General features: G+C 28.1%; 1 protein-coding gene across 3 annotated transcripts in view; it reads left to right on the forward strand.

The window, feature by feature from the left end:
* The first annotated feature begins 231 nt into the window (after nucleotides 1-231).
* Nucleotides 232-17,234, forward strand: part of LOC129981888 (multiple inositol polyphosphate phosphatase 1-like) — a 46,118-nt gene continuing 29,115 nt past the window's right edge. Inside the window, exon 1 of one of the 3 annotated variants that reach the window (XM_056092933.1) lies at nucleotides 232-351. In XM_056092933.1, coding sequence (XP_055948908.1) covers nucleotides 340-351 — 12 coding nt within the window. In that variant the 5' untranslated portion in view covers nucleotides 232-339. Of the gene's footprint in view, nucleotides 352-1,111; nucleotides 1,220-4,553; nucleotides 4,710-17,234 lie in introns of those variants that run through there. The other 2 variants (XM_056092931.1, XM_056092932.1) reach the window with 2 other exon arrangements.

Genomic DNA, 17,234 nt, shown 5'->3' on the forward strand with positions numbered 1-17,234 from the left:
AGCTCATTTTACCTTTCATTCGAACTTAACAATGTTCAGAAGAAACTCTTCCTTTTGATTTATGCGTATGTATAATCACAAGCTACTGTATTCAGTTGAAAATTCCCATCCTTTTATTAGTTCGGTAACTCCAAAGATTGCTGTTTTTAAACATCTGTCGTCTCTCTATAAAAACTTTCACAAAAAATATCTGATTTGATATAGATAAGAATCGTAAGGAAATGAAGCAGATGGGGTTTTCGTATTTATTTGATTACCTTTACTGAAATCTTTTAAATATTATCACTTCAGAAATTGAGTCAGACCAAAAAGCTAAGGGCAAAAGTTTATTAGATCACGATGAAGAGTAATGTGAGTATTATTTTCATGCTGCTTAAGCTTAAGAGATTAAAATATGAAAACAATTTAAAATATAACAGTAATATTTAGCAGCCATTTAAATTTTGAAATTTCGGAGATTCAAAGCATATAATTAATTACTAAAATATCTTTTTTAAAAACAACATTCTTGGAATAAAACCTTTTTCAATTAAAAAAAGATAGAATTTTTTAAAATTTGGAATTATTCGTATTTTGTAAAAGTATATTTAAGAAGTAGAAATAATTGTAAAATATTTAGAGGAAGTATTTATTTTATTTATATCCTAAACCTACAATTAGTTATCTGAATTAGCAAGCACATAAAATAATGTTTTATTTTGCTAAGATTATTATTATATATTTAATTTAATTTCTTTAATGAGGGCCACAGTTGTAAATTTAATGATAACGTCAATTTTTCTATGGTATAGTAACGTTTTCTAAAATCATGAAAAATGTTGAGTAATTTATTATTTTCTCGAATTTTTTTCTTACGAATTAAAATTAGAAGAATATTACTAATTATAATTTCGAAAGCTATCAGATCATTGTGGAATGTTTGTAAAACTTAATGATATTTTTAGAATAATATCCATTGCAATTTCTGACGTCACGTCATAAAAATCGAGATTTTTAATGCCAAACGACTTTTAAAAGTCAAGCATTTTTTTATTTTGGCAGTAAACCAACGATCCCTATTCTTGATCTTCGTACAAAACCGACAAGAAAATTCGACTACATTTAAGTCGATTGCAAGTCGGTCTATGGGCCAAAAATGCAAATGCTAACAAAATGCAAATGCTCTATTTTGTTTTCAATTCTGCCTGCATTTATTAAAACTACAGTTTGGAATTTAAAAGTAAGTAAAATATGAAAATCATTTTCATAGACGAATGTAATTTTGTGTGCGTGTGCATCAGTGTTATGTTATTTTGGGTGATAAAACCCAATGAATTTTCAAAAAAAAAAAAAAAAAAAAGTGAAAGAAATTAAGAAAGCTAAGGATGCAATAGACTGTATCTTAAGAGGGAGCTTAGAAAAATGTGATAATCAGCATTTATTTCTAAATAATTTCTTTGAATTTTAAATTACATTAATTCGATAAATATAAATCACAACAATAAAAAAAAACATTTTAAAACGATTATGTGAAAAGTGAACTTCACATAGAAGTATAATAAATAAAAAGTATCAAAAACTTATTATAAAAGTATTAAAAACTTGCTTGCGCAATACTTTATTTCACTGACTTTTAACAAATTTCATTGAACATTTCAATGTGTAGTTTTAATATTAGAAACTTAGAATAAAAGTTTTTACATTTTGTGTTCACTAATGTACAATTTTTTTATATTATCATAGACATATTACTTGAATGTAAACAGTGTGGGATATAGTAAAAAAGGTTGTTATTTCCTGTAGACATATTAACAAATTATCTTACCAGATTAATTAACAAATGCAAGCTATTTGATGATACATTATTATTGTCAAAAAATGTTAACAATTGTAAGACTAGGTTCAATTTGTGGATTTAGATCTTTCAAAATCGAATGCTTGTAATTTTCATCATTAATAGGTTTTTTTTAAAAATTTCTGATTGAATGCGTTCGTTTCTAGATTTCAAATTTAGTAATATTTTCTAAAATAAAATGTTGTTTTTACAAATGATTATATTAGGGCTTTGAATTTTTGATGTTTTTTAGATTTTTTTAAGATGGATTATATTTTATTTATAATTTCCCAATGTAGTTTTAATGTTTTTAAGATTGAACATATTCAACTTTTAAATATCTTCTGCAATTTTTAAATTTTTTTAAGTTTAAGAATTCATAATTTTTAAACCCTCAATATATATTTTTAACATTTTTAAATTGAATATATATACTAAATTCTTTTTGTTGATTTGCATCTTTTGGTGTTTTTGAAATACAAAAAAGTCATTTAATTTTACATAGTAAATTCTAAATGGGTTTTTAAATGCTTTTTTTTATGTTTTACTCAAAACTTTCATATTTTTTATATTTGGCGTTCATTTTGTAATGCATTCTGTAAATATGAATTTTTTTTCCTGTAATGGACATTTTCTTTTAAATTATCTTTGCTTATAATAAAAATAAAAATGTATTTGTTTATGCGTGCCTGCTAATTGGCGCTCTACAGGCTAGACCGCTTGATCTACTTACCAAACTTGGTATATTCATACTTTTGAGGGGGTAGAAAGCTTTTTTTTGGGGGGAGTTTGGAGCTTTCATTTATTTATTTATTTTTGAATTTCAATTAAAAATGAAGTAAAATTTTGAAATTTTTCCGCTGTAGCTTCTGAATATATATGCAATATTATTTTTAATCTGAAATCAGTCATTTCAAACTTTTTTAAAGAGGCGTGATGGATTTCTAACAATTCTACCTCAAATCACTTCTGTCAATTTACCACACCCACTTTATGGTTAGTAAATCCTTCAACATTTCCAAAGGATTCAATATTTTCTAAAACTTTTTTTTTCATCTTGGCTACATTTCGTGTATTTCCCACCTAAATTTGCTTCTTTTTTACAGATACATACCAGTAAAAAAAAAAACTGAGTCCTGTCATTACTCTAAAACACCTTATAACTCTACTTCCTTCCGACTGGATTTTCTTATGAATGAGTCTTTAATATTTGTTTTTGATTTAACTTCACATTTTCTACGATTTCGATTTATAATAGAAACTGCTCAGCTTGAGCTCATTTTTTCGTACTATCCAACTTTAAAAAAAAAGCCACTTTGTCTAAAAATTCGGCCTGATTTTGCGTCCATATAAGTGTTATTTATATATATATAAATAAATATAAAATGTGTGTATATATATATATATATATATATATATATATATATATATATATATATATATATATACATTTTAATTAGTATTTTAATTAAAATTTAAACAAATTGTTGGCATTTTTTCACGATAACTTCCAAAACGATAATTTCCAATACAGTAAAAAAAGGTTTTTACATCATCTTAAAATTAAAAAAAATCTTTTCAATTATAATGATTTTTTATTAAAATATATTCCATAAATATTTTTTATATTTAATCAATTTTTAAAAAAAAATTTGGTCATTTTTTAACACATTTTATAATTGCAAATGTAACATAATTATTCATTGGGTCGATTGTCCTGTATTTTCGAACCTGAATAATTCAAAAATAAAACAAGAATTTAAGTACGCGAATTATACACAAGTGAATAAAGTACGTGAATTATAGAGTATCAAATTTTTGAACAATTGGAAGAGGTATATTTCCAAAAACGCATAGTTGCGAGAGAAAAATATTTCCTTTGATTAAAAAGAATTTCCAAGGAATTGCAAGCTGGGTAATTTAAGGTACGATATAATACATAAACAAAAGCGGATTCAGGTATTTTGCAGCCCTAAGTAATGCACATTATGAGGCAACTTTTTTGAAGAGAAGGGGAATATTGTTTTGCATTTCAGCATATTTTTAATATTAATTGTTTTTATTTTAGAATAATAGTTTTATATTTTATCGAGTTTATAAATATGTATTTGTTTTTATTTATCTATTCTGACTCTAGACTGCCCTGCATTCACCTTTGCATATAATTGTGTTGAAGCAGATGCTCGGTTTTATAAATATTTCAATAATTAAATAAATGTACTAAAATCTATAAGAATCTGATCAACTATATTTGATAAAGTGGGAATATTTTTCTAATGTTTTATCATATTCTTAGTATTTGTAATTTTGCAAACTTATTTATTTGGTAACAAGAAAAATAGAGCTTTTTATTAATCAACCTTTGCTGGCTCCAACCTCTCAGCCCAGCTGCTTTAGACAGATGCCTAATCTGCCTTGTTCGAAATCTGTCACAGCTTTTAAGTATGTAATTTTACCCTAAGTACATTCCTAAAATTATGTTAAGAGACGAAAAGTTTATCATTTAGAAAATTCTTCTTTCTTTCTTTTTTTTTTTTTATATGAAAAAGAATTTCAAATCAAATCAGACCAGCACATGGTTTCCTTTAACAACATTTTGATATTTTTTTTTTCTTTTCTTACTTTTTAAGATTAGAAAGAGAGCAAAAATAGGAAACATTTCCGCTCTGCATTTCTTTTGTCATTTATAGAAAAACGAATGCGTGTCATACTGAATATTGAGAGAACTTAAAGAATGTTTTTGAAGACTGCATTTTCGATTAGAATTATTTACTTTTTGATAGCTTTATTTTATCTGAATATAGAATTTTCGAAAATGCGAAATTGAATAATCATATGTATACATCTGAAGAAACAAATTGATTGTCTTGAAACTATGTTAAAGAATGAAGATTCGGTGAGTTAATTTGAAATTGATTAATTTGACTTGGATTAATTAAATTGTAATTGATTAATTTGATTTAATTTGACTTGAGTGAGTTAGTTTGAAATCGATTAATTTGACTTGGATGAGTTAATATGAACTGCGCTCCTGATTTCAAAAACTTAGCATCGGTATTTAAGAAATGTGTAATGCCATTATGTACTCCATATCAGCGTTCATCTAATACAATTCTATGTTGCTGATACGAGCATCAGTCTCAATTAAACTTGCCAATCAATGGTTTTAGTTAATCAAAGCAAATGAACACGAATTACACGAAGGATGAACACTTAATCAGATTAAAATATCAGAATTGAATGCATTTTGACGATAAATTTTAAATCTGGAAGGTATTTCGTGCTCTCAAATATGATCTATCTTCTGTCAAAATGATAAAGGAAGATAATTTTTAATCAAGGAACATAAGAAACAAATCATTTCAGCAAATAAAAAATGATATACACTTCGAATTTTAGGATCAATGTCAACGTATTTGTTGTGTATATGTACATCACTTTTAACAAAGATTACAACCAGGGCAGTGACGATGTTATAAATCAGTCGTATTTCTTCTTTTTATTATCCTGAAAAAGTAACAAACCGACTTTTGTTTCAAAGAACGTAGTCAAAGCACAATTTGCATATCCGTTGCTCAGCGTTTTTTTTTTTTTTTTGATAAACGACTTTCATTTTGTGTTTAAATGGCTTTGACTGGAATTCGTCGAGTATTGTATTTATCCAGTTGCTTTAATACTTGTAACTTATTACAAAGGGATTTTAATTATATATATAAACCAGGAATACTAATGTTGGATAATAAAGAAAGAAAGAGAAGAATTGTTTTCTTTTCTTACTTTTTTTATCTCGTTGCGTTTCATATCTGGTAAAATAAGTATTGTTTTCTAGTATAATAAATATTCAAAGAGAAATATAATAATAATAAAAAAAAATTAACATGGAAATTCCATAAACGGATAACTTTACAAACTCAATTATCAAAAAATTCGTGTTCCTTCCACAGATTTCATCGCCGAATTACTTTCTCTTGTACAAAGTATGGAGGAAGTATTGTAATTGTAAAAAAGAAAAGAAAAAAAATCTATCTCGAAATTTTGACCATATTTCACACCTATCTGAGTTAGGAAAATGCACTTCTAAAATTATATCTATCTGTCTGTCTGTGAGCAAGATAAATCGAGAAAGATTGAGCTAACCTAATTTGTAAACTTTTGTAAAAACTTTTTAACAAGATTCATTAGTAGAAAGTCTTTCTATGTGTCTGTCGGTGTGTAAACGAAAACGATAATTCATAATCACAAAGAAACAGGTGTGTGAAATTTGATGCATAATTTTAGCATCCAAAATATAGATGTACAGTACACTCTCGAGTATCCGGTTCGCGACTATCCGGCTTCCGTACAATCCAGCTTAGCTTTTCAAAAAAACTAAAAACTATAAGTTTTGACTCTTATCTTAGGATTACCTTTTCATATCTGTGCATTATTTATCAGTGAAAAATAAAATCTGTTTGAGTCAGTTTTCTTAAGAATTAGGCTTACGATTTACGTTAATGTTTTGTTTATATTTCCTGCATTTTAGTTAGGCATTACAGAATTTACGTTAAAATGCGAACAGTTTATTTCCTTTAACTTACTTTTTATCTTAAAAATTCTTGAAACGTGCAGTGCAGTATATAAACATATGTAAGCTATCAGTACAGAGCCTTCTATTAGAACTCGTCACGTTACGGGCACCTTACCTATGATTCATCGGGTTGATTATCTATGATTCTGGTATACTTATGATTCACCCTACGTTCACATTTTAAGTAGCCTGAAATAAATGGAGGGCTTTGTACTCAATAAGAAGTGAGAAAATACTTATTATAACAGTGAAATACTTATAAAATCTTTGTCAGACTCAGAGATTGAATTTGGACCAAATTGGTTGAAAAGAAGACATCTAAAATATATACTTGGTTTTCTTCAATAAAGTACGAAATACGAAACGTTACAGATTGAGATGCAACATGCGGGAATGGATTGGGAGGAGGCAGACTCACTCTTGCGAACTTGCCATTACCTTGGATGGCTTGCTGTCTCTCTCCCCACACTTATTTTTGTTCTATGTTTAAAGGGATGCAGATTTTTATAGCAACGGGATAGGAAATGTCTTTATGAAAGGCAGAATAACCAACTTGTGTTTAAATTGTCTTGATAACTGTAATTATTAAATATATTACGAAATATAGACCCTACACATTTAGTTACAACACTCGTACTTTAATTCTTATACCCTATAATTCATTTTTGAAAGTCAGCTGGGTCCGAGGATATTGATTGTATTTAATTCCGGTTAATTTATTTAGATATATTTTCAAACCCATTATTCTGAAAAACTGTCAAGCCGTGCAGTTTTAATTGTTCTTATAAATGCTATCTTCATTGTGTACATAAACTGCTATTAAAAAAGTAAGTATCCGGCTCGTCTATCATCTGAATTGCGCAATATTTTAAGTTCACCTTTCTATTTATCTTATGAACTACTCAAATATTAAACATAATCTTTCTTCTTTAACATTCAATTATGGATGAAAATCACGCGAGTAAATATTTTATAAAATAATGATTGAACAAAAGTTTGAGAGTTACAATGTTATCTGTTGTTGGAAATTGGATAAAACAATATTTTTTCAAAAGAAAAATGAATGGTGAGAAATTGGTGAACATTTTGAAATAGTATAAAATTAATTTTTGTGCACTAATATTTTGGGGAGCTATTGAGGGAAAATGTCAAAATTTCGCTTAATTTTTAAATTACTAAAATTCTAATTAAAATTTTAAAAGGTTGCCCCCAAATGCGCATTACTATCCTCCAAAATATATGTGCCAAATTTAGTAGCTCTAAGGCAAGCGATATGGTCTGTAGAGCGTTAAGGCATATACATACAAACACATTCTTTCAACTTTATTATTAGTAGAGATTAGGACGCTAGATATTGTCCAACATCCATATTTGTATATAATATTATTAAAGCATATTATTTTTCGTTTTAAATAAATATTCTTATGACTAAGTGAACGCAATGAAATTTATAAAAAAGCTCTGAACAATTATTTTTAACCAAATGCCATCATTATTCTTACATTTTATAATTAATATAATTTGCAATTTTTACAAATTTCATTTGTCAAGATGGAGAAATAATTAATTTCTTTGCGGTTCCTTCTGAGACTAGTGGCCCTAGGCAGCTATATAATCGAAAATCCGCCAATGATCATGAAGAAAAAGAATAAAAATTGGGACAGCTGTTGTTGTTGAAAAAAGATAAAATTGCAACAGATTAAAATTAACCCTTATCGTGGCAAGATTGCTTTTTTGAAGTAAAGCAAAAAAAAAAAAAAAAAAAAAAATGTATATAGGTAGCTATACATTTTGTATAGTATACCTCGTTTTGTATAGTATACCATACATACAACTTTATAAAAATTATTTTATAGTGGTAGTATATTTTTATAAAGTTGTATGTATGGTATACTATACAAAATGAACATAAGGGTTAACTATGTCAATTCGCCTTTTCTCAAAAGACATTATTTCATATATTAAAACTGGATTTCAGTTTTAAAAAGGAATTAAGACAATCAAGGATTTGAATGTTGAAATATCTTATATATTTTATTGCTTTCAAGGCAACAATAAAATATTTTTGCAGAATTGCTTGAACGCAGGGATGAGAATGACAATCAGTTCAAAGCTTCTTGTTGTTGATTCACAATCATCACGAATGTTGTGTAATAAGCAAAATGCAGAAATCGTGATAATTCTTAGACGAATACTATTGTCCGAACGAAGAAAGAAATAACCAAAACAAAAGAAAACTTACAACAAGCTGCAAATCAACTCACAACTAAAAATTGCGAGGGGACTGTTTTAAAAGAACAGAAAATCTAATCTAATTGTCAACATATATATAGAAATCTAATCTTTTGAGTTAAGTTTTACTGTTTCTTTACATAGCAAACAAATAATTACAATTGTCACGATACTCCTTCCGCAAGATGGCGCTCGCACCGAGTTGGAGTTTCTTATCATGTGATTTTTTTTTCTTATGTAAGCAATACAGAGTAGAGCTGTGAGTAGAATGCACCTAGCGTGGTGAACCAACCACCACCTTCTTTATCGCTGAATTAAATGTTGTTATATTAAACAACTAGAATCACATTTCATTACAACCTGCACTCTCTAAATAACAAACATCAAAACATGCGAAATTTTGATAAATCGCACGTTTTCATCTATTATAAATCTTAAATAATAAATATTTTTTAAAAAATCTTTTATTATTGTATTAAAAAAATAATTTTATCAAAAATCGGAATGCCGAGAAAAAAAAAAAACTTAAAAAGTTCGAGACGCAGGAAAAAAGCTCTAAGTAAACTGATATCGTTAGAATAAAGAAAGATTATAAATTTTCAGTCCGACAATAAAGAAAAATAATAAATTAATATAAATAATTGCCAGTAATAATTTTTCCAAATTTTGATGATTTTTCCTAAATAAATTCTAATACATACAATGCTTATTCCACCCTTTTTCCTTCATCAAACACATACTGGAAACCATTTTTTAAAAATGTCGTTTAAATCCTTCACAGCTTTTATCATCGCCTCTGACGAAGGAAAAAGGTTATTCTGGAGTAGTTTCGTGAAAAAATCCCATGGTGCTAAAACAAGGCTACTTGAAGGATGCCGATAATGATGAGCAGTATTAGAACCCATCGCGCACAAACAGTGTTATAAGCAGTTTTCTATGAGTAATGTGTCAGTAGTATCCAATGAAATTAATCCAATGTTTATGCTTTCTGATTGGTCTTTTAATGTGGTTTTCACGTTCTTCCCTCATTATCATAGAAGCTCTATTGATTTTTATTTCTATTAGAGCAGTAGCTGAAGAGGCGGGTGTACCTTTCTTTGAAATCGAGTGCCTTCTTTAAACATTTGAAAAATATTCTAGCTCTGGGAGAGGAAAAGGCGGATCCTGAATAAGCTTTCGACAGTGTCATGTAGGTTTCAGTTGATGAGTACTTGAGACAAAAAATAAAATTTCAATGATTTTGTTGCTTTTCACATCCATTTTTTGTCATAGGCGAATATGAAACAACGTGTCCTTGACAGGCTACTAAGGACATAGTAGTGACGTTTTAATCATAAAATAAACGCATGTATCCAGCTATCATAAAATATATGCATGTATCCCCATTCTTCATCTATCCCGCTATATATGTAATATTGAAATAATTTTTATCGATTTTTAAAAATCACTTTATAAAAATTATGATCGTTCTTTATTGACTCTGTATCTAAAACAGCCAATAGAATACGATGTTGTTTTAAATACATTGTTATCACTTATGCATTTTCATGAATAAAACAGTCAATCCATGTTAAAAGTGCAAATAAAATGTGATAATGGCGAACAATGGGGATGCTCATCAGGGGATGAAATTGATGGGGATCCAAAAATGCATTATAGCATTTCTGCAAACAATATCAAACAATTAAGTGAAAATACACTGGCTTCATCCCAAAGAGACCAATGTTAAAAGATCACTAATATAGACTAATGGGGGGAAAAGGACGAAGATAGAAAATAAATAATTTTAAAGAAAATTGCAACAGATGTTTATTTTCGATTTTCATTTTATCTTTTGTGTGACATTTTTCACTAATGTTTTTTCTGTTATTTGTATATTATTTTATATATTATCATGAATTAATTCATACATGACAACAATGTATAAACTCATGAGAAGTTATAATTCTTTTTTTATTTATAATATTTATTCAGCAAATCTTAGTAAATTATTTTTAATCGAGATACTTTTCTTAACTACATTCGCTGAAGCATATTTACGAACCTGAAAGAAAGCTGTTGCAAAAGTCGTCATAGTTCCATTTTAGTATTGCAATTCATAATTTAAGAATCCAGGGCTCATATCAAATACTTATTTGTAATATTACTCGCCAAGATTTTCAAGAAATAAAAAATATTTCAAATATATAAAGTAATGAATTTAAAAATGAAATAATTTTTATCAATTAAAAACCTTTGATCTCAAACCTTAATAGTTATTTCAGCGCCATATTTCCGACTTGCGAGTCAATGAACTTAGAGATTGCAACTTAATCGGTAAGGGACAAGCTATACAAGAATTTACATGCCGTAATTCAATATAATTATGACAGAAATAAAAATAAAATATTTGATGTTACATCAGAAATATAATAATGAGATCCTAGAAGTTGATATAAATTACTTTCGACTACTAAGAATTCTTCCAAGGTCATCTGGGATGTAAAAGAAAGGTTAGAATGTTCTGTATGAAGACATTTTTTTATCCTTACACTGATAGAGGCTGCATCGTATAATGCCGGTCAATGTATTAACCTTTTGACCTAAGAATTTTCCTACTTCCCAATTAAATGACGCATCTTAATTGGTACTGTTATTTCAATCCATGCTATAAATGCAAAGGAACTTGAGATATTATGACATCTGAGTGAGTTTTATTTTTTTAATCTATTATTCCATTGATTTGATAACGATATACTTGTTATTCAAATTTAAACATAAAAAAAATTCTGTAATTCAAGGAGCGAGATAGACATATCAATGCATCCAAGGATATTTGATTCATAGTTTAATCATCCAAGGCACATATTATAATTATGTTATACACTCTGTTGGATTATTTATTAATATTTTAGTACTAATTTAAGACTGTTAAGATTCATTCAGTATTAATTTAAGACATTTACTTTATTCGTGCTTATAATGACATGTGATATTTATTTAAAATTATAAAATCTTTGATACTGAAAGAAGTAAGTGAAAAAATATCAAACCATTTGCCGCCTTTGATGATTAGGTCATCAGTTCTATGGGAATATTGGGTAAGTTTAAGTTAAATTAAACTCTAATGCATAAATTGATATTTATTATTTACTAAGTAAAATATTTTTAAATATCCAATTGTGACAGATGTTAAAGCTGTGTATAAAAGAGTTTTATACTTTTTATTTTAACATGAACTTGTTTAATGAAATCGAGTCTCATGTTATGATAATGCCATTAGAAAAGCAGAGACTCAAATCCGCAGAAGAACCGACGTGTGAGTGGGTCTGGTGCACCTTAAATCCGTCCTGTATAAACGTCCACCAGCTAGTGTGGTGTGGAAGTTTGGAAAGTGGGATGCCAGCTCAGGTGACGTTCTTGTCATCTGACCACAGTTCAAAATTGCGGGGGTCGTCCCCAAATAACTCTAGAGTTACTTTAAAATGGTATGTTAATATAACTAAACTGAATCTGCGTCATTTGAGCTTTACTTTCTGCAATAAACAAAATTGAATAAATGTAATCTTTTTCAATTCCTACTATTAGTTCACACTCTCCTTATATATATATATCTTGTTCAAATTTTCAATCTTTAATAAAATACTTTTTATTCATCTACTCAAGTTCAAATGCATTTTTTTTTTAAAACTTGTAGTGGATGACACTTGATGCTAATACTGTTTTTTTAAATATTAATTAATTAATTAAATTTGTCCAGTAATTTTTATTTGGTCTCCATGTCGCCAAATAGTCGCCTAGTTTGTCGCCAAGCTCTGAGATTACTGACGCGATATTCGATCATAAATAATATAAGTATATATAAATAATATAAGAAAATAAGTAGAAATTCAATTAAAAAAATTTGCCACTTAATATTGTAATTCTGTCATATGTATATACATATTTATATTAATTGTAATTATTTAATAAAAAGTAACTAAAATAAAAAAAAATTGTTGACCTAAGTAGGAATTGACTTAAATTTTTTTATATATATATTACTTATTTATATTAACATTCAACAAAGGAAGAAAATCCCGCGGTTAGATATTGAGTAATGGAGTTAAAGTAAATGGAGACAGTTTGTATCATTGTAATAATGAAATCTATTGTTGAAATTTATAAGAAACTATATTTAAAAAATGCCATAATTATGCCTGGGAGAATTTGCTCAATTAAATTAATATCTTTAAAAAAACTATTTTTTGAATTTAAATTACGTAAAAAAAAATTTTGTGCAATAATGCTTTTGAGAGTTAACGAGGAAAATAACAAAATCCTCACTTTTTTATTAATTAAACAAATTGATTCCAAATGCATATTTCTACCCTCTAAAGTATATATGTGCGCCAAATTTGGCATCTCTAGATAAAACAGTCTGTCTTATAGAGTGCCAATGCATATACACTCATTTTTCTTTATTATTAGTAGGGAGCAGAAATGAGGAAGTCACTTATTAAAAGCAACGCCGCATTTTATAATATCTTTGCTTTATTCTACGCTGTTACGCCAGCTCTCTTTCTTCTATAAGACACGCTAAGTAAAATGGGCGATAAGCATTTGAAACGTATTATGTGATACCGAATAATTTATATAAATTAAAAGTTTATCATCATTCATTTGGCAACGTGGCCGTTACACAATTAACACCAAACCAATTAATTAAAAATTACACAAAGATAGCGTGAACGCACATAAGCTAATCTACATACTTTTAAGTGGAGCAAGTTAATTTTAACTTTCCTTAATAAAACATTGCCATTTAATTAAGCGGATAAAGAAATTCACTTGTTTAATTTGTAAGAAGGTTTACACAACTTGTATCGTTTGAATTACTTATTGATAATGACTTATTAGTGGCTGTCAATATTAATAAAAAATCAATAATTTGTTTCAAGAATGAGATTTGTTACAGTTCGTTCGAGTTCTTTATCTGGCTTGAGAATTTATAGTAAACTTTTCCCTTCATTTGACTTTCCCTTAAAGAATAGCTTCAAAACATAATACTAATAATAAATTTCTAATAAATGATAGCGTAATACTAATAATATCCATTAAAAATATTTCTCTCAACTTGATTCTGGATTTATTTATCCCGATAAATTTTATAATGCAAATTCAGCTATCTTTCTTCTTTTCTCATATTTTTTCCCACTTTCGTAATTAGCTTTAATATTTAGTAAGTGCAACCACCTTCCAAAGTGATATTAGTGCCAAGCTATTTTTCCATTCAATTAAAATGCCAAGAGGTTAAGAAACTTGAGCACTCCGCCCACCCTCCCGCAAACCGGAAACTCTTTGTCTTCACAAACAACTTCAGACAGGCGTGAAGGTTCAGTGGGAAGTTAAAGAAAAAACATATTCTTGATATTCTATTCAATGTAATTTATTTCGTAGATTTAATTCAGAAGTTCTGTGGATTATTTTCAGAAAAAGAGAAGACAGGTGTATCCTCTCTCAATTCATTGTAAATCTTTTTTTAAAGAAATCCTTATGATTTGTTTGATGAAGAAAATAACATTTGAAATTTGAAAACAATTGTCTTTGATTTTCTATGGTTAGTTCGGATTTATCCCTACTAATAATGAAGATTAGTTTAGGTATTTTAATGTCCCGTTTTAAAGCAACACTAAGGCTATCTTAGGCAGCCCTCCTACTTTTGAACCGCTGTCAGATGGCGAGGACGACACCTGAGCTGGCACCTCCCTCCTCTCCAAACTTCCAACGGGAGAAACTAATATTGAAAGATGAATGTGTTGTTTTTGTATTTGTCTGTCACTCTCTGTATGTTGGAGCTCTACAAACCAGACTATTTGATCTATAGTTACCAAATTCCGCACGTATACATCTTGAAAAAAAAAAAAAAAAAAAAGGAATGTATATCTCGGAGCGATTTTTACATTTTAAATTAGAATTTGTTAGTTAAAAATTAAATTGAATTTTGATGACGATAACTTCCAAAAAAGTCACAGTACAAAAATAATTTTTACATTATCTTAAAAACTGAAAAAATTATTTCTTCAATGATATCAATTTAAAAGCCCCGATTTCTGCAAATTTAGAATTTTTTTTAAAATTATGTAATTTCTAGCAATAGATTAAATTTTCGCCCTGAAATTCAAAGATTTTGATTGTTTCATCAAATATTTAATCGCGTGATTCTCTTTTTATTGGCGAAAGCTTTCTCTTTAATATCCATATAGTTTACAAGATGAATAAACAAATGCAATATCTTTAGATTTAAAAGATGGATGTACTGAATTTTTGGACTTTTAATAGGTTTTTCCCTTTTAAAAAACGTTTTTGATTAAAGGCGTTCTCTTTAGCTTCCTGTGGTAAAGAGAACGTCTTTAATTTATTCTTGTCTCCAATATTATCATTTGTTTTTGCAAACGCTTCCCAGAAGATTAAATAGGACGGACCTTTTGTTAATAAATCAAATTTTGTAGCCATTTTTAAAAGGAATAACTATAATATGTGCATGTGTTTAAAAATATTTCCTCCAGCCATTTACAAAATAACAACATCGTCGTATCTTTTCCGAATTCTATTGTTCACTCAAGAGCAATAAAAATGTTTCGCGCGTGCACGCGAGCTTATTCTTATCAAACTCGGAACGCAAATGAATTGCCGTTTATTGGTTACATATTTTCTTTCAACCTGCCCGAAATCGTCTTCGTAGTGCAGGTTATATAATAGAATCATATCATCTTGATACCAGTACTAGATTCTCCTTGATACTACATCACTCATTCGCAGCAACACAGGATTAAGCCTGATTAAGGACCCTTAGTCAATGCAAATCTCGGACTCTTTTTTTACTCTATTACCAAAAAAAAAAAAAAAAATATTTAATGCAATCTTTATGTGAGCATTTTTAAGTAAAACAATTTTGACAAATTGTAATAGCAAAACATTTACTTGCGGAAGACTTTCTAAAAAGTTGATTTCAATACATTACCTATTAAAAAAAAGTTTAAAATAATTTATTAACAATAAAAGACTTATTTAACAAATGCTAATATAATTAATACGGTCAATGTTATTAATTATCTCTACTAATAATAAAGATGAATGTGTCAGCTAACTGATACGCAAACACACACATATATGTATATACATATATATATATACTTTGGAAATTGGGAATATGCACCACGGAATTATTTAAAATTTAATTAAAAATTAACGAAAGTTTGACGTTTTGCCACCTTAATTTCCAAAAATATGACTACAGTACACTCCCGATTATCCGCGGAATTGGGTGGCGCGGCCGCCGCGGATAACAAAAATCGCGGATAATCCGAAAAAAGCTAAAAACGGGTATAGCAAAAGAGAAAACAGTCATTCCAACTTTGAAAAATCGTTTTATGTACAATAAAACGTAAAATAAACAGCAGGAAATGTTTAACTAACGCTTAATATTTTAGTATATCACACAAAACTAACCTAAAATGCATTTTGTTAATGAAAACAGAAAAGTGCTTTGTATTTACGAGAGGCGTCAAGGATACACCGAAAAATTAATACATATGTACTGTTTTAATACTGTAATGTATTATGTAATTACAAAAGCATAACTGTAAAACTACACCTTTTTGAAGAAATCAGTCATTTGTGTTTGCTTCTTGCTTTGGAAACATTTTCTCTTTGCTTGGAAGCAAAAAAAAAAAAAAAAAAAAAGTGCGGCACGCGCGGATAATCGGGAGTCTACTGTATTTAAAAATAAATTTTACTCTGTTTTAAAATGTAAAAAGAAATTATTTTTTAATGAATACTAATTTAATATTATGAATAATAATTTATAATAATTTTTATATAATAAATACTAATTTTTGCTAAATTTTTTCAATTAAAAATCTTTTTTTCTAATTACCAACAATAGATTATATTGTTGCCCTGAAATTCAAACCGTTTTCATTATTTCATAAAATATGCAATCATGTGATTTTCTTCCATTATTGAAAGCTAAAAAAAGAGGAATTCTGTTTAATATCTGTGCAATTTATAAGATGAATAAAAAAGTGAAGTAATACTACGAAATTTAGAAGATCGATGAACCATGCCTTTGCATTTTTAGTAGCGCTTTAAAATCATAGGAGTCATCTTCCTTTGTAAAGTTGATATATATATTCAATGAGCAGAAATTATGTAAGAAAATTTAAATAACAAGGCTTTAAAATCTGAAAATTTGATGAAATGGGCATTAAGTTATATCTAAAGAATTTATTGAAATTAAATATAATCAATTATTCCAGTCAACCAGCTGCAGAACAAAGGTGACTAATTATTAATGACAACCGCGTTTAGTGCTAATAATAACCACTAATTACAATAGTGGTAATTAGTGGTTACCACTATCCCGATCCACGTTAATAAACGGATGAATCATATTAAACGGAACATGTCTAAATTAAACTATTTCAATTTGAATCTCGCTTTATTATTAGCCATCTAAAATTAATCTGGGGCATTATAATTTTAAGTTTAGATAGTGCCAAAATAATTCTGGCATTGTCGATTAAGCAACGGCGATAAGAAATTTGATTCTGTTTTGTATTTTTCTTAAAGAGTGCAATTCGAAAGATGCAGGATCTAGTT

Source organism: Argiope bruennichi, chromosome 8, assembly GCF_947563725.1.
Source record: "Argiope bruennichi chromosome 8, qqArgBrue1.1, whole genome shotgun sequence".
In the NCBI taxonomy this organism is placed as follows: Eukaryota; Metazoa; Arthropoda; class Arachnida; order Araneae; family Araneidae; genus Argiope; species Argiope bruennichi.